The following is a 14816-nucleotide window of genomic DNA, read 5'->3' as shown; positions in this document are numbered from 1 at the left end:
ACGCTGCTCAATTCGCTCCAATTATTAATATTATATCATATATCGTTAATGCTCATAAATCCACCATTTTTTCTAGCCAGCAAAACAGTGACCGTCACAGAATATAGTACACATATATGCACCATACTTCCCACAACCCTCTCCAGATATCAATCAAACACTGCACACCACACCTCATACCCGTCCCCGTCCCACTTAGCAAGTCGGCCCCGACACCATTACATGTAACAATGCGTGAACAAGTCATTAGAAATTAGTAATTCATATTAGTGCAGTGTTCCGTTTCCGTTAGTTGTGCCCTGCCATAAGCCATACGTCTTGCCCGGTGTCGTTTGCCACAACCGAATAGTACCTACAATCATCATCATTAAATCAGCACTGGTTCAATATATGGAACGGGTCGCTGCCAGCACTTACCATCCTCTAAGGTGACGGATGCACGGCAGGCCGAGACGCACGAGTCAAGTAGAACGGTACTAATCAACAAATTGTGATAACTGTGTAACAAGTCTCAGACTCACCGCTACCACTAGCAAACATCTCTCCATCCGGGCTATACTCGATACAGTGCACAGGACCATGATGGCCCTTTAAGATTTCTCGCTCCTCGCCATCCACTGCTCCATGGATACGTACCCATTGGTCACCTAGATTCCCGGTTACAAATCGATCTTGCAATATTGGATGCAGTGATGCAGACGAAGGTGAATACGGCAATTCAAGACTGTGCGTTGTTGCCTGTGCAGGAAGGGCAGGGATAAATGCTACCGTCCTTCCTGATGTCAGTACAATGCGTTGCGTTTGGACAGAATGCTCCATTGAGGTAATAGGATCCTGGAACTTGACACTAGTGATAGTTTGCCGGGTCCGGAAATCCCACCATCTATTTACACGTGTAAGAATCACCACGACGAGGCATACAGAAGAAAAGTTTACTTTATGAAACCATCCTCGCCAGCCGTTACACCGATGTTTTCGCCTGTCCATACCACACTTTTTATTGTCCCATCATGACAGGGCGCGTTCGCGTCACCTCCTAAGAAATCTGGTGCAGCATCTGGTCGTTGCAAGTCAAAGATTCGAGCTTTCTTCTCCTGACCGCCGGTTAAGAGATTCTCTGCTGATGGTGAAAGTGCTACACTGCGGACAATATGATTGTGAGGAAAAGAATGCAATGCGTTGCCGGAATATGCATCCCATATTTTACTACACACGCGAATCAAACAACAGTCAGAACCAGAACCATGACAGCACTCAATATATCATGACGTTAGTACATACGCGGTAAAGTCAGCACTGCCAGTAGCTGCTCTTGAACAGTCCAGTGACAATTTTGTGGACCAGACAGCACCCTTATGCCCGATGAACGTGCCAATCCAGTCACCCTTCCAATCTCTTATCATAGGATTGCCATCTTTACAGCTCGAGGCAAGCAGATACGTGCCGTCGTCTTCCAAGACGGAGAATGATAGGTGAGTGACGGGCCGGGTATGCCCTGGCGCAACGAGGGGGACAGACTTGACTGGGTAGGACATGGGACTGGGAAAACGGAAGGGAAGCGAGTGATGATTGATGGAAATGGAGCTTCGTGAACGGAAGGATGGGAAGAAGAGGCGCACTGCGCACTGGACGTGTTGGGTGTCGTGGCGAGAAGGTGAAGGACGCGAGAGGGGCACGGGCGGGAGGTGAGGAGGATTAGATCATGGCCAACGAGGCAGACAGCAAGCATTTCGCATTTGAACTCAGCACGGGGCACGTGTGGCCTCCATCAATCATTACAGAAGGCGAAGATATTACGGAATTATTTATTATCTATTCTACTACAAACGAACGACTCCTGTCTCCTATTCCCCGTCCCCTGTTTGGATTCTACGGTCGATCGTGGCTGAGACAATAAAAGTACAAGTCATGCATCAGAATCAGAAACCATAAAGACAAATATGTAAACTGCACTAACTCCAGACGCGCACGCAATCGCCGTGTCTTTCGAGCAGCGCGTTCTTCAGTTCAATGACATTTTCCTCTAGACTGTCATCGATTTCTCCTGGCGCATCCTTCGCTCGGTAGATATATTCGCTGGAAACCACAGCCTCACCCCCCGATACTACCGAGATGGCTTTGGTCATCGCTTCTAATGATTCCGGAGGACAGAAATACTTTTTTCAAGAAAGTATCAGTGGGGATTGAGTAAATCTCCGTCTGTCTGCTGGGATAGAGCGACGCACCTCCACGATACTTGAATCTTCAAGGACCTCAAAGTCCTCTCCGCCGGCGGAGCTAGCAGCTTCCAATATAGCTTCTATCTGAGAGTCACGATCATCGGTCTCAGGTACCTTAACTTGCACACGCCCGACTTTATCGAACATAAACATGACAGGGGCAAAGCGTCCGCTGGGATACTCGAATTTAAACTGGTAGTATCCAACATAGGACGAAAATACTCACCCGTAATCATTTAATATTTCGCGTAGTCGGTGAACTGTCCGCGTTCCATTATCAGTCATAGATTCTCTGGAAACTGATAAATAAGTGGGTTATAAGATGGACATAGAACAGATGTACATTACAACGGCAACACTTCCAGAAACCATTGCCTCGTGCACAACATGCACACTAGCTTCTTTTCCTGCCTCCCCCGTCGCCTTAATTTACTATTATTAGCGTATGACATGCAAGAATACAAGACACGTACTCGTGCTATAGCCTTTTCAACGTTATCCTTTGGAACACCCGCGGCTCTTGCGGCTTTTAAGACATTTGCTAGAATTTAATCTGTATAAGATGCTAAGCTCCCAAGTGCAGAACAAGACGACCAACCTAGTGCGTGGTTTACGGTAGGATCTGCAGAACCTCCAGCTATTTGCACTATAAGCCTCTTTCTAATGCACATTGACAGTCATTCTCACTTCTAATAGCAACTATAACATCCTGTAACGAAGTGTAAGCATTCATTCGTATTTTGAGTGCCAAAAGCCGGTAAAACGTACTCGACCCGTCCTTGCGTATACATTAGATTTTTTCACATCTGCGGCACCCTTCTTGTCCTTGATTTTAGACCATTTGTTGTGTCCCGAAGCACAGATGTGAGTCTGTGTAAAACATCGCGTAAGACTGGGAGAACGACGAGGAAGGGTCCTGAAGGTAGAAAGCATGTGTAGAAATGAAATTCACGCGTTTACGCGACCAGCGATCTGCACAATTTTCATTTTCAATCTGTTCATCGTTCGCTTCGTAATGTTCCGTTCACCCAGCCCCGGAAAAATTATCGTTATTTTCACAAAACGAAATAGTCGCTGTAATTTCTACAATTTGAAAACGGCTAAAATTTATTAAATCCTTCATCATTATTACACGACGTCTAGACTATGTGTGGGAACGCGAGTCTAACTTATCCAGAAAGATAACACTTGATAAATCCATCCAAAATTCCAGAGCACGGGAAAGGCAGCCAACAGATCATGACAGAATATTCATCGTTTACTGGCGGAGGCGGCATCCTCTGAAGAACGAACTGACTCCGTATTCGCACGCGCACCGAGCTCAGCAGCTTTCACCGCAGACGGTAGATCAAAGTGGAAGAAAGGCGTCTCAGCGAACACGAGCGAGCCTGGCTGACCGAAATCCTCATTAGGTGATGACGTTCCTCCTGCGGAAGACTTGGATACTCGGCGCCTGGAAACCTTCTCGACATCGTCTGTTCTCAAATCGTCGACGTCATTCCGCGGTAAGTTGTCGAAGGACACAACAGGAGCAACTTCAGATGGTAGTATTGCAGAAGGTCTTCCGATTCCAAAACCTCCGGCGACCAGACCACGCCGTATCCAACGAGAGAGGACGTTCGCAAAGTGAAACTGATGTTATTTTGTTTGAGCTTCGTGCTGCACCAATCAGGGTAAGGATCAACGTACCTCGACTTTCCGATCCGCCCATCGCTCCACTTCCGTCCGAGTGTCGACAAGGGCTTGAACGCCAGTCGTATCAATATGTGATCTGCGTTTAAACTGAGATCAGCTCATGTGCCTTGCCCAATTCCAAGGACATCGCAGGCAACTCACATAGAGGAGAAGTCAAGTACGATAGCTTTAAGCAACGGCTTGCCGGAATCCCGAGCTAACTCTTCCGCTTCGTGTCCACGCCTCGGACCTGGGTCGTTCCATGGACGATCACTAAGGCTAACACCACTCATATCCTTTCCTCGCCGTGTATGCTCCTTGACATAATCGATAAGTGCCTCGTTTAGAAGCGAGCAGTTAGGGTAGAGCACGCTCTCTTCATATCTATAGACTATTACACCAGGCTCTGGCGGCCGCACGATTATGTCGCCAGGTTTAGACTCCTTTCCATCCTCGGAGTTTAATGGTACATAGACCTCGCGAGAAGTCTCCTGATTGCTGTTCAATGTAAGTGTGACCTTTCCGAGGAAGTATCCGCGGGGCCTGGCCACTCTTATGAGTAACCAGACAAGAGATGCAATAATTGAGGTGTAAATCCCGTTCTCGATAGTAGAGAACACCGTGACCAGAACTGTAGCAACCCAAATAACAAACTCTATCGGAGAAATTCTCCAAAATCCGTACACTTGCGACGGTTTAGCGACAAGGTCGGCGACTGCATGAATGATAATTGCAGATAGGCCAGCGTTCGGGATCCAGAAGAATGCAGGCGTAAGACCATAGAGTGCAACAATGACTACGATTCCTGTGAAGATCCCCGCAAGTGGTGTACGCACTCCACTCTTAGATTTCAAGGCGGAACGAGAGAACGAGCCGGTAGCAGGATACGCATTAAATACCGAACCAATGGTGTTCGTAACGCCGATGGCTATCAGCTCTTGATTAGGGTTTATCTTGTATCCATTTAGACGTCCAAACGCTGAAGATTCAATAAGTTTGCTGCAGGATAAGCTCGAGTACGAAACTCACACTTAGAGATAGCAATGTGTTCAAGGAGCAAGATAATTGTTGCGACCGGAAGTTCACTTGCAAGTGCCGAAATAAGACTGCTGTTGATCGTAGGCGGACCAACGTGCTGTATGGACAAATTTATTAGTACACCCGCGCTTAAAAACGCAGATAACGTACTCTAAATCCACTCGGAACGGTCTGCAAAATCTTGATGGGGTAATTGCCTTTAGAGTTACGACGATGACGCATAGATAGCCACGACGCAATCGTTAAGACAATAATAACAAAGCCATTGCGAAGGATAGAAATGAAAAAGAACGTTCGGGCTAGGTGGTAGAGTCAGTCACCATACACCTCTTAAGAGCTTTGCCAGCGTACCTCTTCTAGGATAGCGCTTGGAGAGCCTGTCAAGACTTATACGAATAGCGTACAGCGCGACAAGAGCTGGGAGACCGAAGGCAGCATTCAGATCCGTACGAGGTAAGCCCTTCAGCGTGTTGATAATGACCTTGTACGTTGCCGCTCGAGTGCTATCAAAAGGCATCAATGAAACGTACATAAAAATTCTTGTTCACGTACTCAAAGCCAGTAATCCCCATAAGACCAGGGACCTGACCAGCGGCAATGTTGACGGCCGAGCCAGTCATAAAACCACTAACCGCCGGTGTGGGAATAAACTCAACAATCCACCCTAGCCTGAGTATACCAATCCCAAGGACAATGAATCCACAGATGAATGATACAGCGGTCGCAATTGTTTGAGCAGGCCAGACATCAGGATGCGTCTGGTTGACATGTTTGATAATTTGAGAGACTGTAAGAGACATCACGGCGACCGGCCCTATCGAAACATCCTTTGACGTTGCGAAGAACTGTAGAACGTTGCTTAGCCTACCACTCATGGCATGCACGTCCAGAATCAGGACATACACAATAGATGAAGACGCCGACGAAGGCAGAATACAAGCCATATTGAGGTTCCAAAGTTGCGATTTGTGCATAAGACATGCTCTGCGGTACGAGCACGATCCCAACGGTGATCCCAGCGATGAGGTCACCGCTCAGCCACCCGAGGTCTAAGAAAACGGCACATGTTCAGTGGGGATGGCGATACAGGCGGAGATAACTCACTGTAACGGCCGATCCATCCAATGATTGGGAAGAGGCTTCTCAGATAATCAACCACCTGGCCAAAGGAAGTAAAACATTAGTCCAGCCGAGTCCAGCGGAGTATAATGGGAGATGACGAACAAAGTCAATTGGGCTCTTGGAAGCGGTCTTTTTCACCCATTCGGTTGTGGTAACCGTCGGCACGTAAGGATCTGGGTATCCGACAGTCCGCTTGACAAACCTTTTGGCTGAGGAAGCCATAGTGAAGAGATCTTCTGAAAAGACCCGGAAGGGGGTTGCTTTCACGTCTTATACGAAGACTAGAGTACGCAAGAACCAGGCACAATTGGTGTATCTCGCTAGTAGAATTGGAGTGACGACTGTGAGACCGATACGTATGGTATCGCGTTGACACACAGCCAATAACAGGCAGTTTTAGAGCGCCAGGGACGACACATCATTAGTATATACAGGTAAGTGAGGTTAGGTGCAAGAGCACGCAATTCGTGCTGATCAACGCGCAATCTTCCAAAATTTGAAAACATGATCGGCGGCGAAATGAAGTTCCATGAGGTTAGTAAGCTGACCTCACTACACCGAAAAGGCAAAAGTATATCCTCCTAGATGCTATACGGGAGAATCTTCCGTCCAAGTGTGAAATAAGGCTGCATAGGGCAATAATGGTCATTTTATCAGTTACATGAATACACACAAGACAGCAACAACAGAACAATCTATACATGTATGCATTGTAGAAATTCCAGATCTATTAAAAAGCCAACCCAGAATATATGCATTAGCAAAAAAAGTGAGGGACATAAAAATACAAGTACACGGGCATCAACGCTCTGCTGAATCAACACATTCACCGACCAACAGGCCGATACTTCTCTGTTAGTTTAACCAGCTGACCACCAGCTCGATCTTCAAGGCAGATAATGCCTTTACCCACCACTTTCTCGAGGTATTTGCTGAAGTTTTTGACGCCTGCAATCTGGCATATCAATGGGTGTTTTGTCGTGAAATATTTACGAAGCTCCTTTCTAGGCAGAGTATATCCTGGAGCCTCCTTGCGTAGGCGTGCAACAAGAGGTTCGAATGCAGCATCAACGACTGGCTTGGGTGGTTTGAAAGGCCCCATATTAGTAGAGTAAATTTTGGAAATTCCATTTAGTTGAGATCCTTTGTGTGTTGAAGTCAGCTTGACCTCTGGGTACAGAGACGGGTTTATCTCAACCCAGCCATCGCCTTCTTTATCCAAACCGGGCGAGATGATGATGGCTGCGTCTCTTGCTTCCTTGACGTACTGCTTCATTCTGTCCACTCCAGCGGTTTTATACACTGTCGAGTCACGCTTTAGCAATTCGGAGGCAATGGTCGAAGAGCGAAGCCGTGTAGGCCTAGCCAGTGTCCGTTGTTCGATGAAATAGTTTATGAGTGGCCGGAATCGAAGAATGGAAGCTGGTGAGGGTGTTGTTACAGATGGCTCCTTATTTGCAAATGATGAGGTCGTTGAATGTGTTGTGTTACTGGATGATGTAACCGTTGAAACACTGGTTGGGGTGTTGGTGGATGAATTAACAGTGTCTTCTGACCGGTTGTGTGAATTATAGTGTTGTTCTGGGCAATATGCAGCTAGGTAAGTAGTAAAAGTTAAAAGAAAGACTGTGTTACTGAGTGATAGACTTCATACCTGATTGTTTGACTGCTGGCACAGTGCTGCCAGACAATGCTTGTTTGACTCTGCCTGACCGCGTGCAAATTGCACAACCACAGTTACTGACTGCATCTACACTCAAACCAGCTCCCTGTGCCTTCAAGGGACTTGAAAGAGCACACCCAGGCTTGTTGGAAACCTCGCCAGAACACGTTACTGGCTGGACTGGACTGGGCGATGCTTCAGACTTGAAGGAAGGCGCTTGGCTCGACTTTGGTGCGCCCGAGAAGAATGTAGACAGTGACTTCAAAAAGGTCGGCGTCGTTTCCTTTGTAGAGGGTTTGGCGTCAACAGTAGAGTCCATAGGTACGGCAATACGTGATTTGACAGTGTCATCCAGTACCGGTTTGCTGAGGCATGCGCCTGTCTCGGGGTTTTCTGCTGTAAGACATGTTTCTGGAGTCCCAGATACTTTCGGTCTATGATCTTCTGCAGCTATGACCACCATAGGCTGAGATACGGCTACAACGACAGCAGAAGTATCAGGACTTGTTGCATCAATAACGTCCTTCTTCCAGTCAAATAAGTGGTCTGCCTGCATCTTTAAGATTGTCTGACTCATATTCGGAGGAGATATTATGATCGTCTCGTAGCCTCGTAACCTGAGTGTCGCAGTTGCATATGCAAAGTCTCTATCCCCAGTGATAATAACGATTTTTGCAGGAGGAGGCCTGTCAAGTGCGAATGCAAGCATGTCCACTGCTGCAGGTTAGATGATATGAAAGGATGTATTCTAAGAGCGTACCTATCATCATTTTGTCAGCGACGTCCTTCTTGCCATTGTGAATGTGAGGGCAGTGAGCTAAAGTGACTCCGGATGACTGGAGGTCCGAATGGAACGCAATGGATCTAGGTTGTGCAACTTCGGATGATACGTCAACGTATGCTTTGAACTGTGTGATCGCTCCAGCGCCTCGGACTAGCCGACAAATATTCTCGACAAGTTTGGCTCCCGAAATATTGGAAGGTGGGCGACAGTTTTCTTGAGTAAATTACTCACAAGTTACAATTTGATACAAGGATAAAAAAAGAAGGAAGTTATTACCGTAGTCCCAGAAGATGCCAATGCAACCCGTGAGGACTGTAGACATGTCTATGGAGTATATAGATACAAGCCTGTCTGGGTGATATATAGATGATAACGTTCCAATCCTAAGCCTCCAAGGTAATCCTATGCGGTGCGATGCAAGATGGTTTGATTATGGACTCAATTCACGATTGCAAACAAGAATGTTATACGAGGATGATGGAGAAATGTAAAGAATGCGTTCAAAACCTACGATGAGCCTCAACGTGGTGTCAAGGCCCTCAACGTGCCCAGTGCGAAGTGATATGCGAGGATGAAGGGCTTCCTTTTGTGGATTGTTTATAGTCACGTGAAAAATATGACTCCCCGTCACCGGTACCGCGCAGCACGGGATCTTGGATTCTTGTCGCTACTCTGTAAATTAAATTCCGCCTTGCTACCAACCACTGCACATCAAGGATTATCATGAGCTCAACGGAAACAAATGACATTCCATGCCAAAGCTCGAGCTGTCTTAACGGTAATCCTCAATCCCGTCTAGAATGTCCCACGTGTAATAAGTGCGTTTTCACTGCTGTCACAATCAGTGCCAATCTCAGAAGACTCTCAAACGCTTATCCAGACCTCCCATGACTTAGACTCGGTATCAAGGGTTCGTTTTTCTGCAGTCAAGATTGCTTTAAAGCAGGATGTGCGTCACTAGTTTTGCATGTCTGAACTGACCCTAATTCGATTGAGTCCAGGGGTAAGCATATAAACGTGTGTGAAATTTAGGTGTTAATAATCGAGACCCCAAGAAACAACATAAAATTATCCACGACATCGTGAACCTTAAAATTACGAAAATCGGTTTGCATTTTGAGTTATTTTGCTAGTATCTCTGATTAACTTGTTTTCTAGAGGATAATAATCCTTTCGGTAACTTCAACTTCACTGGTACACTTCGACCAGTCTACCCCTTGTCTCCGACACGCACTGTCCCAGATCATATACCCAGACCGGACTATGCTGACGATGGTAGGGTCAAGTCTTTCTTCCACTCTGTTAAATCTCTGTAAGCAATTTTAACCCTCTCCTATCTTGAAACTTTGCAGTACGAGGCGAATCGAAATCCGAAAGACTAGCCATGGGAAGCCCTCCACGAATATTGAGTCCGGAGGAGATTGAGAAGATGCGAACAGTATGCAGGGTAATTTCTCCATTCACCCCTGCATTCTGGCGAAGAATTCAACCCGAGCCATTTTATCACATTTAGCTGGGTAGAGAGGTATTGGACATAGCTGCCGCTGCGATCAAACCCGGTATAACCACCGACGAGATAGATGATATAGTTCATCAGGCTACAATTGAACGGAATGCATACCCTTCGCCATTAAACTACCGGCGCTTCCCCAAATCTGTCTGCACGTATGCGTCATCTCATGAAGAATACGAGGACTTTCTTGACTGACGATTGGTCTAGATCTGTTAATGAAGTGATCTGCCACGGAATTCCAGACCGCCGGCCGTTATTGGATGGTGACATTATTAACATTGGTGAGGCTGGACTGTACTTTTATCGGCCATGGCAGGCTAAAACCTTTTCACTTCAGATGTCTCAATCTATTTTGATGGCATGTACCTGTCTCTTACGTCGTTGGAAGCGTAATGACGATCTTAATTTTGGATTTAGGGTATCACGCAGACTTAAATGGGACTTATGCCGTCGGAGACATCGACGAAGACTCCAAACTACTTATCCGAACGACTCGTGAGTGTCTGGACGAGGCCATAAAAATCTGTAAGCCAGGCGCCTTGTTCCGGGATATTGGTAAAGTAATGTATGTTGAACGTCTACCCAGCTCTTATCGTCGTCCATCTCTGACTGCTTTGGACCCTTACTCGCAGTGAACCAATAGCCAAACGTAATGGGTGCTCGGTTGTGCGCCAGTACACCGCACACGGTGTCAACAACTTATTTCATGGCAATCCAACCAACATACCGCATTATGCCAAGAATAAGGCCGTTGGGACAATGAAGCCCGGAATGGTGTGTTTTGTGCATGGATGAGGCTGTGATTCCTGATATTGACACATCCTGGGACCTGGAAGACATTTACAATTGAGCCGGTAAGGACTGACTGTCATGTCCGTGTTTTCCGTTATCCGACTGAACTCACCTGGGGCTTTTATCGATCATTCCCTCAGATGATCAATCTCGGCACCTGGGATGGGATACATTGGCCAGATGACTGGACGTGTACGACGGCAGACGGGAAAAGGAGTGCTCAATTTGAGGAAACCTTACTGTATGTATTTCCTTTTTGCCCTGAGAAGCGTGAGAAGCAGATCAGTGATGACGGGGCGATGACTCACAGGATAACGGATACGGGCGTCGAAGTGCTCACTGCAGGCGCGAAGCGCGAGCTCTGATGGCTTCTTCCACCTCGTGCCCTATGAAGTCAGAGATGCACGGCGCGGCGGCTGTTAGGACATACTGTAGCCGCGAATATAGAGGTAACTGGAACGTGACACAATTGAGTTGACGCGTTCCTTATTATTTGTTAAATGTGTAATTCATGGCTTGTTGCATACCGGCAAACATGTAACACTTATTTATTTCTATTGCACTCTTACTCTAGAGGTAGAGTCACTAGGGTTACGTGTATACTAAATCTATGTAACAGGTAATGTTCCTTATGTCACCTAACTTTGGACCCTTCTTGCCCTATAATGCTCAATTTTGTGTTATCTCTGTACTTTATAGCTACAGTATTTGTACAGGTACAACCATCACAAAAAGAAGTTGTGTTGTCAGACATCATGCATTATACTTGGGGCAGGTCGTCTCTTGCTAAGAGTGTAATGTACTTACTATGAACAAATGTAATACATATGCAAAAGAAGTACTTCATACAGTATATACAATGTCAAAATGAATAGAAGGAGTAGTAAATAGAATGTGTTACTTATCTTAATACAGGTACAGTAATTACAATTTAGCAAGCTAGACAATTCTATAAGACATGTATATTTAAAATCCTGTATACAAACATTGTCCTTGGTTTCCTGATCTTGGTCTTATTACACAAATTCCTAGCTAGTGTTCACTTCTGGCAAGATCATGCTCACCCATCAGTTGTACCTATACAAATGGGTACAGTATCCAACAGTCTGCTTGACAAACCTTTCGACAAAGGGAGCCATAGTGGAGAGGTCTTCTGCAAAAGGCCGGAAGAGGTTGCTTTCACGTCTTATATGAAAGCTAGAGTACACAAGAGTGAAGAGCCACACAATTGCTTATATCTTGCTAGTGGATTTGGAGTGACTACTGTGGGATCGATACGTGGGATATCGTGTCGCCACACAACCAATAACAGGCAAGGCGCCCAGGACAGTACATTATTAGTATATACAAGTAAGTGAGGTTTGGTGCAAGAGCACACCATTCGAGCTTATCAAAATACGTGATTGGCGGCGAAATGACTCGGAAGTCCCATGAGGTTAGTAAGCTGACCTCACTACGCCGTACCATATATGAGGCAGGAAACCCGACACTTCTGGGCCTCCATCCAACATTTTTGTATAATAATGCCACATAGACATACACTGATTGTTTCGAAATTCACTATAGGAGTAAGTCAGGCAGGTGTTTCAAGCATCAGCATTGATAGTACAAACAAGACAGTAACAAAAAGCAATTTATACACGAATGCATTGTAAGAATTCAGGATTTCCCAAGGAGTTCATCCAGGATACATACACCGGCAAAAAAAGTCAGGGACTAAAAATACAAGTACAAAACCTAACGAAAGGTCTTCATGGCTGACTGTAGCGTAACCCATCTGTGAGTTCCACCCATTGACGACCAGGAGAATTGATGTTTCCAGCCCGTACAATGCCCTTGTCAATAGCTTTCTGGAGGTATTGAGTAAGGTTACAAACACCTGCATCCTCATACAAGAACGGATGGTGTGTCTTGAAATATTGACCAACCATGGAATACACTAAGCGATAGACCGGAGACTCCATGCGTAGGCGTGTAACAAGGGGCTTGAATTCAACATCAACGACTGGCTCAACAGTTTTGATAGACTCCAGACTAGAAGCTGGACGGAAAATTTGGGTAAATTCGTTTAGTTGGGATCCTTTGTGTGTCGAAGTCGGCTTGACCCCTGGGTAAAGAGACGGGTTTATCTCAATCCAGCCATCACCTTCTTTATCCAAACCAGGTGAGATGATGATAGTTGCTTCTCTTGCTTCCTCGATGTACTGCTTCATTTTAACCACACCAGCCTTTTCATACACCATTGAGTCGTGCTTCCGCAGTTCAGAGGCAACAGTGGAAGAGCGAATGCGTGTGAGGCCAGTCAAAGCTTGTTGTTCAATGAAGTAGTTTATGAGTGGCCGAAATCGAAGCACAGAAGCTGGCGAGGGTGTTTTAGCTGTCTCCTTGCTTGCAAAAGATGAGGTTGTTGATCTACTCGTAACACTGGATGAGGTAGCTGTTGAAACACTAGATGGGGTATTGGTAGATGAATTAATGGCGTCTTCTACTTGGCTGTGTGAAATATAGTGTTGTTCCGGATTCGCTACAGCTAGGAAAGCAAATCACGATTATAAGAAAGACTGTGTCAGTAGGGCAACAGACTTCATACCTGACTGTTTAACTGTTGGCACAGTGCTAATCCCACACAGGTCTTGTTCAATGCTGCTTGACAGCCTGCAATTTGCACACCTGCAATTTCTGAGTGCACCCACACTCAAACCAGCTGCCTCTGCCTCTGCCTTCAAGGAACTCAAAAGAATACAACCAGTCTCGTTGGAAACCTTGCTAGAAGGTGCTACTGGCTGGTCTGGTCTGGATGGCACATCGGCTTGGAAGGAAGGCACTTGGCTCGACTTTTGTGCGTCCGAGAAGAATGTAGATAGTGACTTCAAAAAAATCGGCACCGTTTCCTTTGGAGAGGGTTTGGCGTCAATACCAGTGTTGTCCATAGTTGCACCAGTACTTGATTTGAAAATGTCGTCCACTACTGGATTGCTGAGATATGTACCTGTCTCAGCTTTTTCTGCTGGAGGACATGTTCCTGGGCTTCCAGGTGCTTTTGGCTTGTAATCTTCTGCAGTTTTGACTGCTGTAGACTGAGATACGGCTTCAACAACAGCAAAAGTATCAGGACTTGATGCGTCGATAACGTCCTTTTGCCAGTCGAGTAACTGGTCTGCCTGCATCTTCAAGCTCGCATGACCCGTATTTGGAGGAGATATGATAACGGTTTCATAGCCTCGCAACCTGAGTATCGCAGATGCGTACGCAAAATCTCTATCTCCGGTTATAATAACAACTTTTGCGGGAGCAGGCCTGTCTAATGCGAATGCAAGCATGTCCGCTGCAACAGATTAGATTGTGAGAAAGAATCTATCCTAGGGGCATACCTATCATCATTTTGTCAGCGACGTCCTTCTTGCCATTGTGAGGGCAGTGAGCTAAAGTGACTCCAGATGACTGGAGGTCCGAATGAAACGCAACGGATCTAGGTTGTGCAACTTCAGATGATACATCAACGTATGCCTTGAATTGAGTGATCGCTCCAGCGCCTCGGACCAGTCGACAAATATTCTCGACGAGTTTGGCTCCCGAAATATTGGAAGGTGGGCGGCAGTTTTCTTGAGTAAATTACATGCAAGTTACAATTCGATACAAAGATCAAAAGAGAAGGAAGTTATTACCGTAGTCCCAGAAGATGCCAATGCAACCCGTGAGGACTGTAGACATGCTATGACGACGATGGAGTATATAGATACAAGTCTGTTGGTTGATATATAAATGATAACGTTCCAGTCCTGAGCCTCCAAGGTAATCCTATGCGGGCCGACGCAAGACGGTTTGGATTAATGGACTCAATTCACGATTGCAAGCAAGACTGTTACACGAAGATGATAGAGAAATGTGAAGAATCGTTCAAAACCAACGACGAGCCTCAGCGTGATGTCAAGGCCCTCAATGTGCCCAGTGCGAGGCTGAAAGGCTTCCTTTTGTGGATTGATTATAGTCACGTGCAATATATGGGATTCA

The 14816-nt window shown here is 46.0% G+C and overlaps 6 protein-coding genes across 6 annotated transcripts; 1 reads left to right on the top strand and 5 right to left on the bottom strand.

The window, feature by feature from the left end:
* Positions 1-45: 45 nt before the first annotated feature.
* FOMMEDRAFT_119287 (serine/threonine kinase receptor associated protein) lies at positions 46-1676 on the bottom strand. The gene is made up of 5 exons (XM_007263991.1): positions 1282-1676; positions 937-1206; positions 522-883; positions 418-423; positions 46-352 (listed from the first exon to the last, which is right to left on the bottom strand). Exons 1-5 carry the CDS (start codon positions 1533-1535, stop codon positions 267-269), a joined length of 978 nt encoding a protein of 325 aa, XP_007264053.1. The 5' UTR covers positions 1536-1676; the 3' UTR covers positions 46-266.
* Positions 1677-1788: 112 nt separating this feature from the next.
* Positions 1789-3152, bottom strand: FOMMEDRAFT_104244 (YebC-like protein; the record flags this gene model as incomplete). The annotated part of the gene is made up of 9 exons (XM_007263990.1): positions 1789-1885; positions 1958-2156; positions 2226-2391; positions 2446-2511; positions 2563-2642; positions 2693-2760; positions 2818-2856; positions 2907-2928; positions 2988-3152. 9 exons carry the CDS (start codon positions 3150-3152, stop codon positions 1845-1847), a joined length of 846 nt encoding a protein of 281 aa, XP_007264052.1. The 3' UTR covers positions 1789-1844.
* A 169-nt stretch (positions 3153-3321) lies between these two features.
* FOMMEDRAFT_166216 (high affinity sulfate permease) lies at positions 3322-6281 on the bottom strand. The gene is made up of 10 exons (XM_007263989.1): positions 6156-6281; positions 6036-6090; positions 5835-5980; positions 5484-5776; positions 5283-5434; positions 5082-5230; positions 4923-5028; positions 4056-4872; positions 3909-3990; positions 3322-3851 (listed from the first exon to the last, which is right to left on the bottom strand). The coding sequence occupies exons 1-10, from the start codon at positions 6273-6275 to the stop codon at positions 3471-3473; spliced, it is 2301 nt and encodes a 766-aa protein (XP_007264051.1). The 5' UTR covers positions 6276-6281; the 3' UTR covers positions 3322-3470.
* Positions 6282-8474: 2193 nt separating this feature from the next.
* On the bottom strand, positions 8475-8798 carry FOMMEDRAFT_67864 (uncharacterized protein; the record flags this gene model as incomplete). The annotated part of the gene is made up of 2 exons (XM_007263988.1): positions 8475-8713; positions 8777-8798. Coding segments are annotated over 2 exons (261 nt in total), but the record flags the coding sequence as incomplete, so codon positions are not given.
* Positions 8799-9223: 425 nt separating this feature from the next.
* On the top strand, positions 9224-11170 carry FOMMEDRAFT_79402 (methionine aminopeptidase; the record flags this gene model as incomplete). The annotated part of the gene is made up of 13 exons (XM_007263987.1): positions 9224-9318; positions 9397-9449; positions 9548-9607; positions 9659-9775; positions 9859-9947; positions 10014-10165; positions 10221-10294; positions 10351-10375; positions 10402-10578; positions 10646-10787; positions 10850-10867; positions 10946-11046; positions 11116-11170. 13 exons carry the CDS (start codon positions 9224-9226, stop codon positions 11168-11170), a joined length of 1158 nt encoding a protein of 385 aa, XP_007264049.1.
* A 2989-nt stretch (positions 11171-14159) lies between these two features.
* Positions 14160-14516, bottom strand: FOMMEDRAFT_78016 (uncharacterized protein; the record flags this gene model as incomplete). The annotated part of the gene is made up of 2 exons (XM_007263986.1): positions 14160-14407; positions 14471-14516. The coding sequence occupies 2 exons, from the start codon at positions 14514-14516 to the stop codon at positions 14160-14162; spliced, it is 294 nt and encodes a 97-aa protein (XP_007264048.1).
* Between the last annotated feature and the right edge of the window lie 300 nt (positions 14517-14816).

Source organism: Fomitiporia mediterranea (genome assembly GCF_000271605.1).
Source record: "Fomitiporia mediterranea MF3/22 unplaced genomic scaffold FOMMEscaffold_3, whole genome shotgun sequence".
In the NCBI taxonomy this organism is placed as follows: Eukaryota; Fungi; Basidiomycota; class Agaricomycetes; order Hymenochaetales; family Hymenochaetaceae; genus Fomitiporia; species Fomitiporia mediterranea.
The sequence above is the reverse complement of the archived record's forward strand: the minus strand, read 5'-3'. Positions and strand labels throughout refer to the sequence as shown.